The sequence below is a fragment of the Aythya fuligula genome, chromosome 3 (assembly GCF_009819795.1).
Source record: "Aythya fuligula isolate bAytFul2 chromosome 3, bAytFul2.pri, whole genome shotgun sequence".
NCBI classification, from domain to species: domain Eukaryota; kingdom Metazoa; phylum Chordata; class Aves; order Anseriformes; family Anatidae; genus Aythya; species Aythya fuligula.
This window is the reverse complement of record NC_045561.1, coordinates 80,221,437-80,245,244: the sequence shown is the minus strand read 5'-3', so window position 1 is coordinate 80,245,244 and position 23,808 is coordinate 80,221,437. Positions and strand designations below refer to the sequence as shown.

Sequence of the window (23,808 nt, the reverse complement as noted above, 5' to 3'; positions counted from 1 at the left end):
ATGTTTTATGGTGTGTTTGTTAGTCATGATAGGAAAGGGTAGAAGTTATAGTAATACAGTACATTTCCCATAATTAGGCTTTTTCTGAGACAAATGCATGCTTTAATGAACACATCAAATGTCCATTAAAGTTGCACAACCATTAACTGTTTGTTAATATTAAAAGACCAACTGCAAGTGAAAACTAGAAATACTTACTGAAGTCAATTACTTCAGGGCTTCCCAGGAGTTAGATATTTTTTTTTTCCAGGTGTATCTGATGAATGTTAGAATCCCCAAATCATTGGAGTGGCAATGAACACATTTATTACCATCTCTTTAATGTACTTTCACAGTTTAAAGTTTTCTCCTGTGGCAGTTTAGAGAAAAAATTGAATGCCAAAGAGGTTGTTTGTAAAATACAAAGCACCCCTGCAGGACTGCTCTCTGGCAGCACAATTTTGCAAATATCGTATGCATCCTTTTTCCAGGCATGTCAGAAATTCTGAAAAAGTATATTCAAGCTCACTGTGGGGGGAACAAAAAATCACTTTCCTTTTAATTGTGTGGTTGTGTTGTTTTACTGCTGAGTGTAAACTGCTAGGTTTTTCTTCTGCTGTTGCAGTCTTTTCTGAAGGTAGTTGTTTTTATATTTGTACAGTGTATTCTCTGCATGTCCAAGCACAACCTTTGCAAAGTAAAGTTTGACAATTTGAAAAGATAATCCTCACTTCAGCGATGATTTCATAGTCCTCTAAAACATATAGGGGAAAATCACCAGGATTTGGCATTTTAGTGAGAATCAGGAAAGCAACTTTTATCATCTTACTGATGTTTAAACTGCTATTCACCGAGTTCTCTAAGTTTTATTTAAGGGAGATCTGGGATGGCTGATGCTTTCAGAATATCTCACAAATGGACGGCATGGATCATTAGAGTCTAACTTTGGAAGCTGCTTTTATATTAAGGGTTTGATTAAATAGATGACAGTAAAGATTAGCAATATGTACCATGCTAGGAATCTCGAGGATCCTTCTACTTCATAGTCTCTGTTAAAACTCAGTGCTGTTCATATAACACAGCAGAAATTTTAGGTGCAATGTTTTTCTATAGTAAGGCCATATAAACCAAGCAAGCAGAAACATTTTCCTTCCCTGCACTTAATTCCAAGGCCATAGCATGACTGCAGCCACATAGAATACATAAAACTTAACATTTTCTCAGTGCAATTTTCATAGGAAATATTATGATCACAGAAAATTTCTAATGAATCTTGGGAGTGACCACAGCAAGCTTTTTGGAAGTAAGTTTTTTTGTTTGTTTGTTTTGTTTTTTAGTGAAGGACAGAGGTATGTATGTATGCAAGTGCACTGTATTAAGAACAGAAAATGAATGTAATTTCCACAGCAAAGGAACATCCTGCATGGTCTCACTCAGCAGAATTATGCTGAAACACTTCCATTCCAAGCTACAATGAAAGAGGTAGGAAAAAAATATTTCTTTACACCCTTAATGAAAGACAGGGAGAAGATTACTTCTGGCATTCTGTTTGGGAGGTACTTTGAAATAGCCATTTGAATATACCACAAACACTACCCAAATATTGCATAAAGGCATTTTATTATGAATGCAGTGTATATATATATTTTTGTTTTGTTTTTAATCTGAGATGCTTATACAAACAGACCCATATCAGCTGAATGACAGTTAGTTTGCAGGACATGACACTGGTTGAACACCCTTCAGCTCCAAAGCTTTGCTAAAGTTAATCTCTTGAGCTTTAGCGGTACCCTTGGTGAGCTTCAGAAATCGAATACATCCTTTAAAACGGATATTAGTGGTCAGCCCAAATTGGGTCACACCATCTGAGGGAGGAAAAAAAGGCAAAAGGAATTAGATAAGTTTGAGTTGCTACTTCAGGTTGTTCTACAACAGTCCTGCCAAAGAATAAATATCCCCAGTGAGATATATATGTACATATATAGTGTTTTATTTGCTCTATATCATCTAATATTCTCAAAAACTGACAAACATTATGAACGAATATGATAAATCCTTAATGTAATAGTAACAATCCAGTCTTCCTTCTTTTTCCTGTCCTAGAATGACAGTGGCAGAATCTGAGGATGTTTAAACTGCCATTGTAAATTATATAAATCAGGAAAATAGGTAAGTGAAACAAAATGGCCGAATGACAGTTTGTTACCTACAAGTGGTGTATGATAGTTACATGCTCATCCTGCCAACTTCTAAGGTATTTATCCACAACATAGCAGAGGAAAAGGGGGGGGAAAAAAAGGCCAAAAGTGATGCAATATTCATTAGCCCTAGTATCTTGAGAAAGTCATTTCCTCAACCATGTGCTTCAGCTGTCATATAAAGAAGTTTTCAAACACTCTTCTTTCCTTTTCTTTCTTTCTTTTTGCATACTCTTTATATGTATGTATAAATTATGTATATTAAGTTCTCGTTATCATATTGATAAACATTCCTTGGAATCACTCTGATGGCAGGGGTGGGAAGTCAGCCTGTTAGCACCTCAGCACTCTTGTCACTTCTGTTTCCAACCGAGAGGAAAAAAAAAAAAAAAAAAAAGCCACAAGACTTTGCTATCACCCTGGCTGGATGGCTCTGCTACATCATCAGGGCTGCAGGGAGACCCGTTGTGAACAAAGGAGGGGACTATCCTACTGTGAATGGACAGTGACAGAAGTGAGGGTTGGTTTGACTGGAACACTGAAAATCTTTATCTCAATTTTTTGAAATTCATAATTCATGGCTGAACTTGTCGCTCTCTTTTCTTCCAAGTGAAAAAGTGGCTACAGGGATACGCTCCAGTACAAATATGTGTGATTGATACAACTAAGGGTTACAGAAATACTTTATGCTGGTATGGACTGGCTGGCCACAGCATTGCAGTGTTTCACATCGGATGTGTTTCCACTAGTTCAAGCAACCTTGAACATTCTTGTATAGGGAAGGGTGGTAGCAGAAGATGAGTAATGGTTTCTATGGATAACCAGTAATTGACCTCCTTGCTCAATCTCTGGCACTATCTCCTAAAATCATGTAGGAATTTACTTAAGAGGAGTCTTCCCGTATTTGCTCTAGAACAGACACACATTGCAAATTTACTTAATTCTTTTGATTGCCAACTAGAGAGAAACTTTATTGTAAATACAGCAGAATTGACAGTTTGCAAAAACCTTATCTGTGTCTTCAGAAAGCAAACTGCTATTAGACAAGCCTGTTGATTTCCTCTGAACAGATCAACTAGCATTCATTGTCAGCATAGTGAAAGATGAAGCTAGCTGAAGAGCTCAGCCCAGTTATGAATCCTGTTCAATTACCTCTGCTAGAAACAAGATATCTCAAGGACTTCCAGACTACTGAGTATTACTGAAACTAATTTTGATTAGTTTCTTTTTTCGTAGTTTCTATAGGGTCACTAGGCTCTACAGTGAAAATATTCATCAGGAAAAGGTGTTCTCTCAACTCTGTGCAAGCTGTTGTCCACATTCCTCAATTCCTCATATTTAACATGCTCGTGTACACACAGTGCCTTGCCTCCTCAAGGGTATGTTTTCTTTCAGTAAATTTAAGTTGCCAAATACTGTTATTTTGGTTATTAAAAGAGAAAGTTTTAACAGGGAGGCTGTGTGCATTGTGAGCAGCAGAAGGCAGAAAGTTTGCCTGCTCCTCTATGACAGCATCTCTGTTTGAGACTGGGCAGGGGGGACTGGTGAGAATCCTGTAGTGCTGCAGAACTTCTAATTCTGAAATGCAGCTGGGTGCAGAAACAAGCATCCATGCCAAGTGATACAAACTTAGGTATTCTTATCCACCAACTTCAGCATACTAGTCCTAATTGCATTTACAACATTACCAAGGCAGCATTGCTAGAGCACAAGTAAAGCATTACCTATGCCTTAAATGCTTACCAGGATATCCTCCAACAAAGACAGGGTCGTTAGTGTCTGCTGAGGTCGAGGCTCTGTTTGGACTGTTACCATCCACTTGTGTGTCATCTACAGTCAGCTCTAAACGGTGTTTGATCTTGTTTGCAACAACCTTGTGCCACTGCCCATCACACAATCTGTTTGGTGCATGAGGCTCATAGATAGCAGAGAATCGGCCTGCACCATTGTCAACATGGAACATCACCTGAAAAGCATGACATCAAAGTGAGATATTTCTCAAAACAGTTACACAGTTCTTTTTTTATGTCTGTGTATTTAAAATCAACACACTCAGACTTCACACTCTAATGCTCTGATTTAATAACATTGTGTCAATTGCTGTCCTCCTGCATAGTCTCAGGGAGGGTCTGCATCATGTCACTCATATAAATAGAATGGAAATGTGCAAACCTGTTGTAGAGTTTGTTATTTTTCTTGTTTGTCTTAGTTTTTGAATCCCCTTTCTATGTACTGTCTAAACAGCTCCTTATAATAATAGAATACCGACTGGTTTAACAGACTGAAATAAAAGATACACATAGGAAACTAGTATTATTAATGATGAAGGCTTTCCTCAAAACATTTCCTGTTCAAATTTAAGTATGGATGTTGCAGTTTTGGGAAAGTCAAGTGTTACAGAATCTTTTAGAATATGTTTGTAAAAGTGTAAGAACCTCTGGATGTATGGAAAGTGGCAAGTCATGATATTGAAAAAAGAACATTTACAAAGAGTTAAAACTGCTTTCTACTTACTTTTCCATCCACTAATTCGATGCCAAGCCCATCCATTTTCTGGCTGCTTACTCCTAGGAGCACACCATTCATCTGTGTTGTGCGGAATTCAAATTCCACTAGCAGATCTGTTCCCACTCTGTATGCACCAACTTGGAGAGAAAAGGGAAAGTGTAATAAAATGAAGAAAGGTACTTAATTACATTATTCCTAATAATCACACAATGCGTTGCCATTAATGCAAGGTAGTTACCTTGTATAACTTAGCATTATTAACGCACTCCATTTCATATGAAATCATGTAAGAAACAGTTATGGTGGCTGCACTTTGAGTGAGACCTTGCTAGAAAGTCATATATTCCATCCCTAGGCAAGATAATTAAAAACTGTAAGTGGGATTTTCATATTCTGGTCTCACTTTGCCTCCAGTCAACAGGAGTTAGGTAGCAATAGTAGACATTTTTGAAAACATCTCCTCTTCCTTTGTTCTTTGCCTATCAGCAAAATTGCTGTTTGCTACCTGTTTTGGCAAAGCCTGTTCCATCGAAGTATGTTCCTTTCTGGGCAGTGACAAAGCACTTTCCAACGTTGAAGCTCGAAGTTGGGTTATCCAGGTCAACAGGTGATTCTGTCATTTTAAAACTTCTGATACAGCCGTCAATGCTATAGGTGACCTGCATTCCATATTTCAAACAAAATGTATAACTTTGCAAAGCAAACTGAAATGATTAGAATAAAGGCCTACATTTTGTCACTAAAAAGTACCTTTTCTTTGCTGGTTTTATGGAGCTGAATAATACTTTAATTTTATGTGGCTAATCCTTAATATCTGATTATAATTGGTATCTAATCTCAATCACGCTAAGGAGGAATTACATTACTTTTCAGAGATGTGATCTCTATTTGGCTTAATGGGGGACATAAAATAATACACTGCATAATGAAACATAGCAAATTACATCAGCAATGCAGGAATTTAATGGCCCATACTTTACCTTTTTAATTACTAGGTTATGGGGTTTGCAAGTAGACAAAGATACTGGATATAGTTCTCTGGGCTGCTGGTAATTTTATGAGGGCTTTTTTTCTCCTTTTAATCACTTTACTGTGGGTCTACATGGTAAGACTGAGCTAATGGATTTAGGCACTTACTGAAATGAACTGCGCCCCAACATATAAGTTGTTGGCTATACATATTTTCTCATATAATCTTCTATAGGGCCAGCAACCATTCTGACAGTGGCCACACCAGTGGCCAGAGAGCTGGGTGGAGGAATTTCACAGAATTTCTAGGTTGGAAGAGACCTCAAGATCATCGAGTCCAACCTCTGACCTAACGCTAGCAGTCCCCACTAAACCATATCCCTAAGGAAGGGGATGTGCTCAGGTGCATGGGTGTTCCAGTGCTGGGTAGCAAACTGCAGCGCCAGCTTGGCTTCTGCACAGAGAACATTTTTTTGTACCTGTGGGTGGGTGGCATGGGCATGCTGAAGCTGATGGTATGAGTGAGATCCTGCCTGGGGGTCAGAAATGAGGGGCTGCCCAGGTCCCATCCCAGTGGGACCTCTGGAAGCCATTGGCATCTTCCCCTCTATGAACTACCCTAGAACTCTCCTTCCCAAGGTATGCAGATGCTGCTTTTTGGTTCTCAGCTTTATATAGAGGCCTAACTTAGTGTCAGGAAAGTTTATCCATGATAACAATGGGAGAGAGGAAAATGATAAATCTGCACTTTAAGGAAGAAAAAGAAGACATATTCATAAGCAATGCAACACAAAAGAGCAAAATAAAAATCAGTTTATACAATACTGTGAAAAAAATATGTATAAACATAGAAAGAAGAAAGAAACACCTGCAGATGGAAGTCTTGATTCTGCACACTACTTTCTCTAATAATATCCTGACTAGCAATTTGAAAGGCTTTCTAAAACCACCTCTTAAAAAAACATCCCTTTCCTTCTAAATCAAAGCTGCATGTAGTGTGGTATATATATCTTATTACTACTAAACAAACCTGTACAAAGTTTTCATGGAAACTTTAGCAATATCAGTGAATATATTCAGCTCCAAGCTGAGTATATTCTTTATATATCTTTATGTATTGCTTTTCTGTCAGATTTTTCAGAGACCTTTTTCTAAGTGAAAATCGTCTCCAAATCAACATCATGTTACCAAAAAAAACCCATACCAGAAAACAATTCTTACCATCTTCACTGTGAAATTCAATCATAGAAATGCAAGATTTGTAGACAACTTGATAACATTCTCTAACTTCAAAATTTCAGTTTCCCAATAGGAAAGCAAACCTGGTTATACTTTAGCATGCTAACAGGCTATATAAATTCTTTTGCCGAAAGTAGAGTTTTGCGTGTTTAAAATGTGACATCTGTTGATGTCAAACAAGTAGGTATCAGTCTTCTGATAGGAAGCCAGCCCACCTACCACTACATACTAGACTAGTGTCTAAAGAGGTTGACATCTGTTTAGCGGAAAGCCTGAACTAAGATAATACATGCTTTCAACTTTGCTTCAGTCTTTACATGAAACCTACAACACAATATTCTATTAATACATCATGAGATGTATTTTACTGGGAATGATTGAAAGGCAAGCACTGATTTTTACCTTCTGTGAATGACATTTGAAGTCACAGCTTCATTAAATCCTAAAGCACTTAAGACTGTCAGAATCTGACACGACTGTTATTGCCAGACTGAGCCATTTATCTGCTTGGGTTCCCTCTATTACTTCTGACATGAGCAATAGGTAAGAATTTAGCGTTACCTTTCTCCTCAGATTAGTATATGTAAATTGCAGTTGTATTTCAAATAACATAATTTGATAGCATTAGGAATTATATTTTTGGGTAGCTATGTATGCTTTTGTTTTTCAGTGCCTCAGATCTGGTTAGATAAATCCATATGGTGTGGGTGAGGGAATACAGTATTCCTGTTTAATCCTAGAGTTTCCAGGCCAAAATGATATTAACCTCTGTTTGCCAAGATACCTTTCATGTCAGCATGAAAGCTGGGCGTTTAGGCTGAAACTGTGATAAATATGCACATTTGAGGACAACAGATTTTTCATGGTCTTACTCCAAATACATTCTCTTCTAAGCTAGCAATAACAACTCAAACGCAATTACTACAGTAAGCAGCAGTACTACTGAGTACTTAGGGGTAGTTTTGGCTTCTACTGCTTCTCTTAAGAGATGTTTTCTCTGTTTATTAGCTCTCACTGCAAGATGGATTACAGCCAAGAGAAAAGGCAAGTGATATTCAGGAACTTATGCTCTGGCTGTGTAGTGATCCAAGTGAATGCAAGTATATGGGTATTTCTACTTTTCCGTAACAATAGCTGTTTGCTATTCCTAGTTCTTTACATTAACTGGGTTCTAAGTCAGATCCTCCCACTGGAAGGAGTTAGTATACCTTATAACTATATAGTATACTTATAGTATACTTATAACTAAGTTAGTATACCTTCAGTATACTTTTGATACCATTTATCAAAAATCCGTTTTATCAAATATTTATTAATACTCAAGAGCAGTCTAGGGAAAAAGCAAAACAAAACTTGGAAGATACCAGTACCAGTCGAGACATACTTAAGGAGTGTATAATGACTTATTTAAATGTGCTTACCGGACCAATTCTTCTAGTTGTGTAGTTAATGGGTAATCCTCCAACATACAGCATCCCTACAACATCCAATATATCAGCTTTTTTGGGGCTCACAGTACTGTTTGAAACACCATCTACTATGAGGTTTCCTTCTTGCTTGGTTCGAATGACTTTTATCTAAAAGAAAATGCGAATGTAATACAATTACAGACGGTTTCCTGGAAAGAGTGTTTTACATATTGTAACAAGCCTTACAGTCTAAAATTTATAACAATAAGTGAGAAAGCAGTGGTGATCAGAAGTACTTGGCTAACAGTTATGGATAGTGTCCATAGAACAGAGTTCCTGTGCAGAGTTTTGTGCAAACATGTGTCTGCCTTTTAATTAGTTTTGGGTCAGAAGGCATCATGACTATTACTTATCAGAACTATTGAAAGGACATGGGGTTCCTTTTGAAAGAGAAATTATTACTATCATAGTCACACTGAAATATTCTTTTTCCTAGAATCAGATAGCAATGTTAAGTACTAGTAATAGTACATGCTGAATGTTAGTGTCACCTGTTGCAAAGCTTTATTACAGAACATATGCAGACATTATTGAGTTTACTATTCCACTAGTTTGGATGTGCCTCAGATTATAGTTCAGGCTAGGGTAAATGTAATACCAGCTATGTTTGTAAGGCTTCTGTTCAGACAAATGGACTGTGAATCACATGGAAGAAGTGCAATTGCTGCACAGTTGATGAAAATCTATCCTAACAAATGTAGGCCAATTTCTGTCCAAAGATTGGATTGAGGTCTCTACGAATCAGTATAATAATGTATCTGTATAATAAAGGGATAAAAGGTAAAATGTAGCACACATTATCACAGCAGTTTGCTGAACAGAACAGAACTTAGCTCAGTGGAGGAGCAGAAACAAACTATTTTTCTTTGGCTTTTCTTTAATGTGGTTGTTCCTACTTCAATGTAGCAGCACATCTGTCATGCAAGAGGAATAAGTGAATACTAACAAGGGCTGCCCAGGTGGCAAGGGACCGAACCTGGTGTTTCTAGACAACTGTGAATCTGAGATGTGTAGTTACACCCTGAGCAGAAGGAGGATTTGGTGAGTGAGAAAGAAAATGGGAATGGACAGTCTTACAGTCTTATCTCTTTAAGTCCTCTTAAAGAGATAGCAACAGCATGAAGTAGCACAATAATGAAGCCTGGAAGGATGGTTTTATCAGTGCCATTGCTTCTCTAGGCCTGAAGAAAACATTTCAACCTAAACCATTTCAAGTGGAGAAACGGTTCTCATGAAAAGGGTTATTTTAAGGAAAGCTCCTGCTTTCTCAGAAACAAAAAATGTGGTCTTTTATTAAAGAGGTTGCCTTCCTTCCACCCATGCCAAAATGGATTTTCTTTTGCTCTTCAGGAGCTGTGAATTTAGGTTTTGTCTCCATTCTTTCCTGTAAAAATGGGATCTACAAGGGTCCATCTCTCACACAGTGCCAAGTTGCATGCTCAAAGAGCATAACCTTACACTGAAAACTAAATGTTCTAGTTAGAATATAGAGAAAACAGAGCTAAAAGAGTAAAACACATCTTTGTTCTGTATTTATAGGGGGTCTGTTGTAAAGGCACACTAGTTTACTGTTCCCAGACATTAAGTAAAACAGATAAAATAATGACTACAGCTTTATTTTTTCCCATTATGAACCACTTTGCATTTAGAACAATTGGTAGCATCAGAATATTCCTGGATAATAATAATAATAATAAAGGAGTGAAAATAAAATTCCTGTGGAACAGCTGGAAATGAAGCAGAGAGAGACCAAGGATAACTAACAAGAGGGAGTGTTAAGAGCATAAAGGAAAATGCAATTAGATTTATTCTTGTTTAGTGACAGAGATGTGAATGGTGACTATCCAAATATCTATCCAAAATGTAATGTCTCCTATAGCATATATCTTGAATACTCAGTTACTTGTTTTTCATTATTGGTGCCTTCAAGCTTTTATTTCACCTAATGGATATACAATGTGTTTGTTGTTCTTGGCCCAGTACATATTGAACTTCATGGTTGTGATATTGGTCCTTCCCTTACCATCCAAAAGCCACAGACATTGCATATACTGAAAAATGTTTCCTCTCATGAAGTCACATAAGACAAAAACATCCATTAGCATCATATTTAATCCCTAATGAATTGAATTAATAATGCAGGAAAAATTACTTAAATGTTAATTTCTTTCCATTGTTCTTAGTATTATGGCTGAACAGTGACATTATTAACATATAAACAAATGGCTTTAAAGATGTATTGAAACGGTACAAGATGATACTCACTAGAGTCCTATTAGGCAAGAAGGAACATTTTTTGCAATTCCTTACCATACTTGGACATATTCTAAATATGTCCAGAAATACATGCTTCTTGAAGGAGAAAATTCAAAGTTCAACAATAACTTCTTTGTTAGAATACATGTGTATGCTGTGTACTTAACATTGCACCTCAAAGCACAAATTTTGCAGACTACAAAAATGTCTATTTGAAAGGTTAGCTTGTACAAACTATATTTTTGCAAATATCCTAAGGCAAAACAAAGCTCTCTCTCAGCATTACAGAGAGTAATTTAGCATTAGAGACTATTATACCTTGTGCCACTGGCCATCATTTATTTTGCTGGAAATCATTGTGTTGGTGTCTCCACTCCCCAAATCATAGCTGAAGTAAGGCAGTCCATTCTTTATCTGAACAGTAGCAAAATCAGCATGGTTGATGCGGGCCATATAAAACAGCAAGCCAGAGTCAGCCATTGTCCGGATTTCAAATTCAATTGTGAGTCTGAAAATCAAACAAGCAAGAAAATGGATGCAAAAAAAAACAATATTCAGAGTAGACAAATTATCAGTAGATAAAATTACCCACTTTACCTTTTTGCATTCCTCGAACAAAACTTTACAGTTAGTGAACTATTTTACTTGCCCATCAGAGTTAAGAAAAATAATTTGGTCGTGCGTGCATTGCTTTTCACACACATCTGATCCCTGACATGTGAGTGTCCTGTTACTGTGGAAATACAGTAAAGTATTTACTGCAACTTTGTCACAGAATTTGGAGATACAATTCTCAGCTGCAGCTGTTGTTGCTAGAAAATCACAACATTTGTAAAATTCCAGAGGTGTCATCCATCTTCCACACACGCAATGCTCACAAGTAAGAGACAGCTGTAGTGAAAGTCAGCAAATGTTTAGTTTCTAGTGAGTTGCATTGCCTGAAGACAGGTTACCAAACTTTTAAAGATGCAGAGGGAAGCATTTACAGTTGGAATATTAGATGCTAATTTTGATTTCTCCCAGCAAAATATGGGGGTGTGTCTGAGGAAGTCTGCTCTCTTGTGAAAACCACTGACCTCTTCAACTGATTGGTAATGATGAAAACCTCCCCTACAACCAGCCTCCCCTTCTGAAGCTACCAGCCCCATACCTGCACTGACACAGGTAGGACAGCTGACACTGAGGGTGAGGCCCCACCCCATGCAGGATGCATTTATTGCTTTTGTGAATCTTTCCTTCTTACATCAAAGAACCTTGGAAATGGACCCTGGGAAATGATTTAGATTATCTGAATGCAAAGGTTGTACTGGCAGCAGATCGCTACCCTAGCCCTAGCTGAGCTGCAAAGTCAGTATTGGAAAGCAGTTGATCATATAAAAATGAAAAATCATTGCATGAAAGCAGACAGACCTGGATTCTTATTTGAAAATAGCACATGCAAGGACCATAGGATTATATTTTTCTTTTAATAGTTTTCCCAGTTTTCTAAAATTAGCATAAATGAAAATACACAGTACAACATCTGTGTGGGTAACAACTGAGCGTGAAGCTGATGGACCTGTAAATTAGTAAGGCATTGAAAACATCTGTATTCTTAGAAGGAACTCTGGGAATTCCTTCACATGTCAGTGTGGATATGTATTTATAATTATACTTCGCGAGGGCAATGTCATTTCACGTGTTTACTGTGCATGCCCAATCTTAACTACTGCAAGAGAGGAAAAAAGAAGGTTGGTTTATTACCATAAATTGTCAAGTTACCGAACCTAGAAACTTCCTTGCAAAAAGCAACCTATGAACTCTTTTGGATGACCTAATTACACTCTTCCGTTTGTTTTTCTTTAAGTCAGTCTAGGTTTGTTAGGTTTTGCATGTGCCCAAACCCAAACCCTTACCAAAAAAAAAGAGGTAAACTGTTTTTGTTACTTGGATGGACATTTCATTGCCTAGATTCCACGCTTTAACATTATTTATGTTTGTGTAATGAAATGAATTAGCCACAGGACATGAGATTTTTCAGATAATGTCCATAACTGTGGGAGAAGCTTTTGAATTTTATTTTGGTATTATTCCATGAAAGCTCATTACTGAAATAAACAACGTACCTGTTTTTCACTTTGGTGTCATCAAATGCAACGGCAATGTGGCTGTTCCTTGAAAGACCGAATTGCTTCCCACCTTCCAAAATGGCTGGTTCTGTGTCAGCAGCACAGGAATCCTGCAAAATATACAGTGCTCATACAAATTTCATATTTTGTATCTCAGCTGTGCACCTGCTGGAAGTCCTCCAGCTGTTCAGGAATCAGACTATTTCTCCTAGTCTAGACACTGGCCCTGCAGTTTTCTGGCATGCTGATGTCTCATCCCACAAGCTGAAGTTATAAAGCAGTATGACAGGAACTTGCTTTAAAAGCAGAGCTCATTAAGCTGGTTATAAAAACAAATGCAAGTAATATATGAACATTGCTGCTTTCATGCCATCAGTGGACGTTTACAAGATTCTTAAGTGATTTCTAGGCAGCTCAGTGTACTCCTTGCTCACATAACTGAGTTTTACACTGTAGGATGCCCTCTTACACGAATGAAGCAAGACTTAAACTTGAAGGGGATGCTATGCTGTTGACTTGAAAACTAGTCAACTTAAAAATGAGATAAAAATAGTTTCAGACCTTGTACCTCTCAGTGAGTCTTCATTTTGCTTCTTTATATTTTTTTACAATTATGTTGTCTAATGTGCTGTTGTTTTCTCTGTTGCTGTTAAAAGACCCACACCAACAATAAAAAAAGCTGACTGACCTATAGAGGTAACAACTGTTAAATTCCCTGAGCTGTCTAATGCAGACACTTTACCCAGGGCGTAAATGAAGAAGCCCCTCCCTGTCTGCTTTACTTTTATTAAACTTAGAGTGATACAACAATGACAGGTAAAATATCTTCCTTTTTTTTTTTTTTTTTTTCCTTTTTAATTTGACCAGGTCTTCTAATCTCTAGCCCAAAAGCTCTTGTATGTGGGTGCCTAGAGACACTATGGTAATTACCAGCTCCTACTCATGTCTAGCTTTTGCCTCCCACTGAGAGTATTGTGAAGAAACTGCTCAGAGGATCTAACACAACACTACTAGGACAACAATACTACAGGGAAAACAAAACAAAACAAAACAAAAGTTTCATAGCTGCAAGCTCTGTTTTTAAGCACTGTAGCTGATATCATTTTGGGTTGGTGACAATCTGTTATTTGAGCCCTGACTCAGCAGGGACCTGCAAAGCACAAGGTGAGTTGCTTTGCAGACAAAGAGCTCTTTCTGTGAAACATTTTGAAAATGTCATGAATGACACATCAGCCACTAAGATTTTAAATACAAAGAGGAATTTTCTTTCTCCCTCTCACTCAGGTTTTCAGTAGCCTTAAATTTTTTGCTTTCACACGTCACAAAGACCCTCACAACAATGAAGAGAAATTCTAAATTGAATTTTCCCCAATAATGCTCTGTATGGAACATGACAGAGCAGAACACCATGCATTATGACAAGTACACATCAATGTGCAATGAAGGAAAAAACAATGAAAATTCAACGGGACCAAACAAAGTTATGAATGTGTGATAACAGTCTTCCAGTGATCATCAAATAGAAAAATAAACCTTATTCTCTTAATGCTGGGTGGTTTTTAGTTATCTAATTGATTTAATATTTACAAGTTTATCATGCAGCTGCACAACTATGTTAGTAATAATTCTCTCTATATATTATACTACATATATTATATATACACTATACATATTCTGTAACAGTCAGACTTGCTAAAATTTTGAGATCTGGACTAACTACTGGTGCTGGAATGACAGAAAAGAACTGAAAAATTAACTAGCACCTACTTTGCTGTGGCATATTGCATAGTTAGAGGACACATTCTGACATTAAATTGCCTGCTAGATTGGCTTATATTAGAGAAAGGTCTGGCTCTGACACTGCAGCTGCATCCCAGAGAACACTGCAGTTTTTCTGCATCCCAGCTGGAGGACTGTAAGGAAATGCAAGATGTGGGGGAACATGCCAGACACATCCACAATGGTTGGAATCATAGCAAGCATACACTGATTAATTATGGATAAATACTTATCAATAAAAGGCAGCATTCCTTGGGTTGATGAAGCAATGTTAATAAAAAACATCCATAGGGCATGCTTAAAAAAGTCCAGGTTTTATTCATAAGCCTATTTCTGATTTCACTTCAGCTAAGGACAGCCAGCTTAACAGCCTTCATAAGACTGCCAAGTAAGTATGGATTATCAACCCATATTAAAATATCCTGGCTTTTTTTTTTTTTTTTTTTTTTTTCTTGTGTAAGGTCTTTAAGGTGTATTACATTTAGATGCATCTGTTTAATAATCTTCCATATTACCCAAGAGCCTCAAGACTGAGCTCTTCAGCTGCACTTTACTTCAGTCATTTCAGGTGTCAGGGACTTGACTGGTTAGTCAAGAAGCTAAGTGTGAATCACGATGGGAATGAAGAACAGAAAAGCCCACTGGTGGACTGTGTCACACATTCCCGACAAACAATGCTGTATTAGCAATCACAGAAGAAGCAGGAAAAAAGATAGCACAACTGAAACGGTACCCACAGCTCCTCAAATAGTGTTAGTAAAGCAATGAAGTAATGCTTGGAAAAATGTTGGAAGATACCGTCATGGGGTCAAATGCAGATGTAATGCTGGCGCTCTTCATTTCAGTGGCAAGCGAGTCCTGAGAAGCAGTGAATAACATGAGGCAGAAGCAGCAGTTACCCAAGCACTGGTCTCAGTTGGGAAACATGGTCTCAGTTGAGAAACATTTTGGCACTCATAGCAAGCAGCAGCAGCAGACTGGTAGCCAGTGCATTTCCCAACTGTTGTACTTCTAGGTCTTGTCTTGCCTCTATTAGAGGATTTTTTTTTCCATTTGGAATTAAACTCCCCCTCCCCCTCTCCATGGAGATGCATAGTGGAGATCTAAAAGAGCTCCTAAAAGGACTTAAATAAAACAGATACCTTATTTAGGCTTCTTACATAGAAATGACTTTTTGCTATATATTTTCTGTATACGATCTTGGTTCAATGGGATTCTGCATAACTGTCATTATCTCATTATTAAACAATAGTTAATTATTTTGTTGCAACATTCCTCAGCAAAATACATTGGAGAACTTAGATAAATATAAAAATGGTCCAAAAGCTTGCCTTATTTAAAAAACAAAACAAAACAAAACAAAAAGGTCTTTAGAATACTAAAACTGTTTCATTTTTCTGAACAAGAAAGTGGAATAATGGTATTATATTTAGATTTTTATTTTGAACACCTGTTTCAAGTTATCACAGCTCTCAATAAGTTATATAAAACTCACCTAGTTATAATGGAACTAGTTTCTGGTATTAATAAATAGACAACATTCTTCTTGTTTTCTGCCTTGCCTTTCTTATTCTTCCTTGCTTCTTTTTACACTGCCTGGTTCATCTGTTTGGTTGTAAATTACTGAGCAATTCCCTGAACTAGATACTAGGTAAGTGTTACAAGTGATATACTCTTGGGCAACCTGATCTAGTGGGTGGTATCCATGCCCAGGGCAGCAGGGTTGGAACTAGATAATCGTTAAGGACTCTTCCAACCCAAGTTGTTCTATGATTCTGTGATCACAAGTATCACAGTTATCACAGTTTTTTTTTTTTTTTTTTTTTTTTTTTTAATAACGCTTGTTCAAGGGGCAATATCTGCTAGTTTGACTGTGCTCTTTCATAACAGTGATCATTAAGAGCGGCTAACCCTTTTTACCTTGTTGCATGGTTCTTTATGGTATGGTAGTCTTACTATGCTGCATATTTGCTTACTTTTAACTCCAAACAGAAAGTTACAACTACTCCACCTTGTGGGAATTCATCAAAAATGCTACCCTAGAGCATGAATGTCCAACACATACAATTCTGGGGCTAAGAGCTACATAATAACTAAGATGGAGCTTGCCTATCTTGATCCCTTAGTTCCCATTTCCAGGTACACAAATGGTTGTATGAGCTTTGGAGACTTCAATAGTGCCTGAAAAGTCGTTCTTCCACACGTATCTGGCCAGTGAAGGTGGCCATGAATCTCCAGTATAAATTAATCTTAATGATTAGAAATTTTTGTCTTAATTTTTGTACCATTATGTTCATAGGAAAACATTGCTAGACATCCTGCCTATTTTCAAGGAAAACCAGATATGAATTCTGAAAACGAGTCAGGTAACAAGGAATGGCTGATGAAGTGAATTCATGTTCTTTTCTCCCCAGCTGACAGACTAGATAACATCCCTGCTTAATCCTGACTTTTCATCCGGTGTGGAAGCTCATCCCCAAATGGTTAAAAGACCTTGGGAAGCCACTCTGGAAGAAACTGTCCAATTCACTGACTCTGATGTATCTGATATAAATAAAAATGGAAATTAAATGTTGGATTTGTCAGCTTGTCAAAACAGTCTCATAGTACTGTAAATTATGGTTCTGTAAATAAGCTCCTAACCATGAAATGCACGTCCTTTCATGCTATTTGGAAATCTCATCCATACTGAACTACATAGTGTATAAAGTGATGGCTTGTATACAGATGTAACAAAATGCAGAGGATTTTTCTCCGAAGAGTATACTCCTGTGGATATATTATCCAGTTTAATATTTAGATATCCAAGCTTATATCTTTTCTGGGCAGTAACATGCTGCATCAACTTGTAAAACTGCTACATGTGCGACAGAAGTTCCTTCTTAAATGTCATTGTATATGACTGCTTGCTGCTGTCTAGCATTTTCAGATTTCTGGCAATTACCATTGAGCTCAGTTCAGCACTGACTGGGGTTCTGGTTATTAAGTTTCCTGACAAAATTTATGAAATAGCAATAGAGGAATTGTCATATCAAACACCTCTGGTCTACCTTTTTCTTTATCCTGTCACTGACTTAGCTGTTAGCATGTACTTCAAAGAACAGCACAAGAAATATTGTAATGATGTGGATTTCCTACAGGAAAATTTCCTTTCTAACCCTGACCAGGTATTGGTAGGCTTACGCCCTTAAGTATGAGGGTTTAGGGATAAGCATGCAAGCCAAAGGGAATTCTACTGCTACATCATTCTTTAAAATAATGTTGTGATAATCCAAGCAAGTGCAATCAACCAGTTTTCCATTATCCACAGGTTTTACTGGCCTGCAACAAAGCGTTCTCTTTACAATATCATGCTGAATTGTTGCTACTTTTGTGAAAAAAAAAGAATACTTCATTATTCTTGATGGCTAGTTTTTAATTTTTGCCTTGTAAGAGAAACTTTCAAGCTTTCCCTTAGTGAAGTGATCTGTACTTACAAGTGCTGAAGCTAGAGATGGTGTTGGAGGGGGTGGGGAGGCTTTATCAGGAAGCGTTCCTGGTTTTTCTTTCTCCCCATCTGGCTCAGGTTGGATCAAGACTGTTGAGTGGATTGGTTTATCTTCATCCTCAGGTGGCCTAGCCTCTGGTTCTAGAGATGGACATTGGCCAATATCTGCATTTTCAAAAGACACGTGTTGAGCAAAGTCCAAGGGCCTGAGAACACACAAAGAAATCAAGGTTTGTCATTAGTTTTTCTGCTTCTTTACCACTCATTTTTTACAAAACAGCTATGTAGTTTCACTTCACAGGACACAACAGCCAGGATTTATCCCATCTGTTTTAGGTACTGAAGTGAGACACTTAAATTAGAAGTGATAGTCGCAGTTGGCTTTCCTTCCTACAATCAGTGCACCCTCATTGGCAAGCTTTGCTTGTCTAGGTAGGCTAAATCACATTGTGGAGCTGTCCTTCTCTCTCTGCTGTACATTGATGGAGTGTGGGGTGATGAAATCTTAATTTAAGTTCTTGAAAGAAATGTGAAAGAAAGATTTATGTGAAGATTTTCTATAGTGATTTTACTTTATTCATTGTACCTTTTATTTCTATTTAAATGTTCCTTCCAAATTACTGTGGAAGGCACTTCCCACAAAGCAAATTAATTTCCACAGTGGTTCTCAGAATTTGGTTAATCTTGGAGATCAGTGTTACTTAAAATAGTACGCCATAAATACCTATCACTGAGGAAAGCCTTACTACAGTGTTTCTGAGGATTTCTCTGGTCTATTTAATGGTTAAATAAACAGATGTTGTCTTGTCTGCAAAACACCTAATTAATTGCATGTCCTATGGAGTGCATGTTGCAGACAAGAAAGCAAGGTCATATTAAGAAAACAGAATATGTTTTAGGGCTTGCTGTTATTATGATTCATTGCAAAAATGAAGTTTCTTTTGATAGCCAAGGTAGTTAACCAGACCTTTTTAATCAGACATTTATTGTCACTTGTGAGACTTACGTGGCATTGATGACGAGATTCCATATGCAGCCCTCAAATGCTGGTATGTTTCTGAGAGGTGCAATCTGAAACTGAGAAGAAATGCCCCCCACAAAGAGCTTCCTAACAGAGATGGGCTGGTCTGTTGGCAGTCTCTGAGTCTGACCTTTGTCTTCATCTACTTGAACAGTAAACATCCTGTGAAAAACATTTAAAAGCAAAAAAATAGATGTTTTACTCCAGCTATTGCTTGTATTAAAATCACCATTTTGCAGGCCCCATTTACTCCTGTGCCAGCTATAACACTGAGTGTTATGTAATTATGTAATATTATGTAATTAGCTGCTCACATTAAATGAATGTTAACCCCTGGAAGGTTTTCAGCTACTGCTGAGCTTTCTTGGTGGTTCTGTAACAGATCTCAGCAAAATTGTGCTGTGGAGAGGCAATAATATCGGTCTTTGGTTGAACAGGAAGAAGTGGTTTGTAGTGTAGCACTGACATGGTGGGAGCCAAGTCTGCTGTACTCCATTATAAATATAGTCCTCAGCAGGATAGGAACAGCATGGGGTCGCATTTTTTTTGGCTCCATATTTCCTAGTTTGTACCAGTTATCTTCTTGCAGGTGGACAGGCAATCAATGCTGTGGACTGCTCTGACTGCAGGAATCAACTGCAGATACTGTACACTTTTTAAAAGATCTAGTGATGTGTTTTTGTTTTGTTTTGTTTTTTCCTGGTGGAGATGGCAGAGCAGAAGAATTGTTCTTACACTCTGATGGATGTGCTATAATTCAGTCTCATGGGTAACACATATGTTACAAGTTAAAAGGTTAAAAGATACAAAGTTCTCCCATAGAAGACACTGTTAAGGGCCTACCACAGAAGCACAGCCACACTGGCTGATCAAGCCAATCCAAGAACTCAATAAAAGAGCAAACATGAAAGGTATAAATATGTTGATGGCAAATATTGCTCTAGTAAAGGCCAGAATCAAATGTGAGAGCAAAGCTGAGTGCTCTTTCCTAACAAAGCTACTGAGATGCAAATGTTGCAGGTTTGCACATTTACAAGGAAACCTTGTAAAAGGGACATAAAGTGAAAAAAATACTTTCCCAAGCCATACGATGTGTATACTAGGAAAGCAGTGTTAGCGTAAGGTCTGTGGAACCAAGGGACAATAGATAATTTTGATGGCTAACATACAAAATGAGGTATAGCAATGAGATAAAAACAAAACAAAACAAAACCCTGCTGCCTTTGAAATAACTTGAAACTGAAGGATGAAACAGAAAATCTTTAACTTTTGAGCAAATCCAGCTCAAGGTGAGCTGAGTCGCAAAGGATGGATGGGACCTTCGTATTTTTGAAGGTGAATGTAGAACGCTACTGGGCATAATTTCTTTATCTTGTTTGACTGTATTTAATAGAGTTTAGTCAGGAGATAAGACCAGAAAGAAAATGCATCTGTGTCTATAAACTTTGATATGATCTATCAAGGGTAGTTTTAATTTCAAATATGTTACAGTTGTGTTAAAGAGAAAATAAATACCAGGACCTACGTATTCAAGCACCTTTGACTAAAATTAGATATCTAAATCCAGGTTGTATATCTATGAGTAAGTAGCTTGATTTTTCAGAAGTACTGTGTATCCCTAAATCGTAGCAAAAAAAAATCAGTTTTTGGTAGATAACCTCACTTTTTTTTTTTTTTGTACTGCAAAATGATACTGAACTCTTATATTTTCCCTTACAAAATACAAACCTTAGACAGAAACCAAGTATTGAAAATGTTCATTGAAAAGGGGCCTATTTTCATACATGAAATGCTTTTTTTTTTTTTTTGACAAGTCCTAGACAGAACTGAATAGGCATTTAAGCACCTAAATTAAATAACTGAAATACTGCATGCAAATTTTCCAATTTCCTGATAAATATGGATACATTCATTTGATCTAGAATGCTGTAGAGTAAGACAGTGGTTCAATTTTTGGAGGGTTGCAGGAAGTGGGTATTATCCTGTCTTTGAGGAGAATCTCTAGGATTTCCCCTAGATCCCTCAGCAGTGGAAACCGAAAGAGAGAGATTTCTCTGGGGTCAGTTCAGAGCAACAGACTAATTTACGTTCTGTGAAGTGTCCCAAAGAAGATACTTCTCTTCGCTGCCTTCAGAGCAAGCGTAGGAAAATTAGCCTGTCAAGACTCGAGTTATTCTTTGTGCTGTTATCCACTGCTACTGATTGTCAACTTCTTTGTCAGCACTCATACATTTCATCTCGTCTTTAGCCATTACCATAGTAAACATTTTGGCACCAAGCAGAACCATACAATGATGTGCATTAGTCCTCAAACAGTATCCTATAATTACTGTGGAAGAGAAAGCAAATAGTTTATAATTATATGGACAATTAGCAGTCTGAAGAGTTTTCAGATGACATCCCTCATATTTAATCAAATAAAGCTTGAGTTCATGATGAGCAGAGAAAGGGGTTAGTCTTAATTTATATCTTTTCCCTTCAATTTAAGTTACAGAAACTGCAAAGTTCAGACAATTTGTTTTGTAACAGAGCTACTTTGAAGAAATGGGGGGTGCATCTAACAAGCATCATCAGTGGATGGCATTGTACAGCCATTGTGTCTTGTACTTTCATGGGTCAAGCTACTGTACTTGCTATAGCACTGATGAAGAGAACTTCTTTTGTTCTTTAGAGCTTATTGTAATTAATGGATAATTGTTTTCTGTCACAGCAGCCTATAATGTTTTGTGTAATGCAGTCATCCACTTCCAAAATAATTCTTTCTCCCAAAGAATTTGCAGTTTTACCTCTAACTAGACATCAAAGCGAGGGAGAAAGACTTTGTGAAGGCATTATTTACAAGATTTTTTTTTTAAATGATACAAAATCAATTGAGACAAAATTCTATTGACAAAGGACAAAGCAAAGCAAAGCAGGTTATAGAGAACACAGGAGGGCATCTGGGGAATAGAACAGACAGGAGTTGTTGGACAAGGAGGCTTCAGTGTGATGGGGCATAAAGAGTAAAGCCTAGTATTCAGCATGCTTGGATAAGCCTGTTCAATTAATCTACCACATTTTGTAACATGCTGGATGTCACATCTTCTTCCTAGTTTCTTTTTAACAAAGCAAGACAGAACAGCATTGTACATAGTGCACTAATCCACTGAATGTTTGTACAATACATGCCCACAAACCCTGCTTGGAACAAGGGTGAGTTCAGGCCATAAATAATACTGACTACTACAGTAGTGCTGTTTCTAATCACTTCCTCAATGATGAAGGGGTAATGAGCATTTCTTATGATAGCTGAGAAAGAGTAAAGGAAACTAAGTGAAATGCAGTTATAACAACATGATCTTAGAAGGTGTGCAATGGCTTTCCAGCTATAAGAAAGACTGTTGATTACTTGGGACTGTGCACCTTCACTGTTTTACCATTTTATCCGGGCAACATTGTACATCCACTATCACATGGCATCTCAAAACAGTTACAGGCTGCTGAGCTGTTGCTGTTATATTTTTTTTTTTTTGAAAACGGCCCTTTTCTACACATTTCCAAAGAGTGATTTACTACACCACAGCAGCATTTCTGATGTACAGATTAGATTAATCAAATTTATTTGCCAAGCATCAGAAGGTTAAAAATACCAATTCAGACAAATGCGGGTCTTTGGAGAAACAGGCTGGTAACCTATGAAAGCACATATACATTGCTGTGCAGAATAGTAAGCACTGGCAGGAACTGACATCTGAAAATTTTTGGATAAGGAGGCACATTCTTTGCCTCAGTGGAAGCATTTGAGTGGATTGCTAATGACACTGGTGCATTCATTTTGTTGAATTGTACTGTACTGCATGTTCTGTAGCACCTCCAAATTATTTGTTACCCTTTAGCTCTTTCTATCCTCACAGAGTGTGCTCTTCCATCATGAAACTCTCCAGCTTCTGGTTTGATGGTGATTCTGTGTGGATCCCGTGTTCCAGTGGAGATATGTACTTCCAGTCGACCTCTGTTCAGGAACACTGCATAGTACGCCTGCAACATATACATTGTTACATGAAGGTAAGGTACATTTGGAAAGAAAAAATTTCACTTATTTTTACATTAGTATATATGTTGTATTTTCTTACACTGGCTTTTATATTGTTCACTGATAGTGTAGTTGAAGTTCTGCTGCTTTTGCCACATTCAGGCTCAATAGTATTTTTATAATGAAGAATAAAGTGAAATAAATTGAATAAGGTGAAATAAAGTCATGCTGGAAACACTCAACAAAAAATTTGACTGTGCATACCTATTTGCAGGGAAGCAAAGAGACTTCTAACCTAAAATTCTTCTGATTTTTGCTGTTCCTGGTCTTAAACCTATCAAACCCTGAATAGCTTTGGTCTCAGTGTGAGTTCTGCATTTGGAGGGCTGGCAAATTATGCTTGTAGTTACTCTAGCAACCAATATCATGTTGTAGCAGATACCAAGATCTAACCTACAGTTACTATAGCAATGAGTGTTATGCTCACTCATGTGACCTGAAGAGCTACGTAATGACAAAGGTGCCCCTACCCTGAAGTCAATGCAATGTGGGCGAGCCATTATAATGCATTGTTCCTGGAGTGTGTTGCTTCAGGTCACCAAGGGCTTTGTCCCAAAACAGGTGTGAAGGAGAACAACAAAATATCATTTCCCAAAAGAAAGCAGCAAATATATATTTTTTTTGCTTATCTTTGTTGTAGTATGTCTACCTATTAAGTTTTTAATTATTCAAGACTCGAATAATTGCTAACTCTGAAGGTATTTTCTCTGAATAAATTGTCTC

At 37.4% G+C, this 23,808-nt stretch overlaps 1 protein-coding gene across 1 annotated transcript in view; it reads right to left on the bottom strand.

The window, feature by feature from the left end:
* Nucleotides 1–1,582: 1,582 nt before the first annotated feature.
* LAMA2 (laminin subunit alpha 2) overlaps nucleotides 1,583–23,808 on the bottom strand; it is a 356,269-nt gene continuing 334,043 nt past the window's right edge. The window contains 11 exon segments of the mRNA XM_032185008.1: nucleotides 1,583–1,844; nucleotides 3,921–4,143; nucleotides 4,692–4,822; nucleotides 5,191–5,344; nucleotides 8,315–8,470; nucleotides 10,937–11,126; nucleotides 12,724–12,836; nucleotides 15,304–15,363; nucleotides 17,982–18,198; nucleotides 18,999–19,175; nucleotides 22,882–23,030. Coding sequence (XP_032040899.1) covers nucleotides 1,687–1,844; nucleotides 3,921–4,143; nucleotides 4,692–4,822; nucleotides 5,191–5,344; nucleotides 8,315–8,470; nucleotides 10,937–11,126; nucleotides 12,724–12,836; nucleotides 15,304–15,363; nucleotides 17,982–18,198; nucleotides 18,999–19,175; nucleotides 22,882–23,030 — 1,728 coding nt within the window. The 3' untranslated portion in view covers nucleotides 1,583–1,686.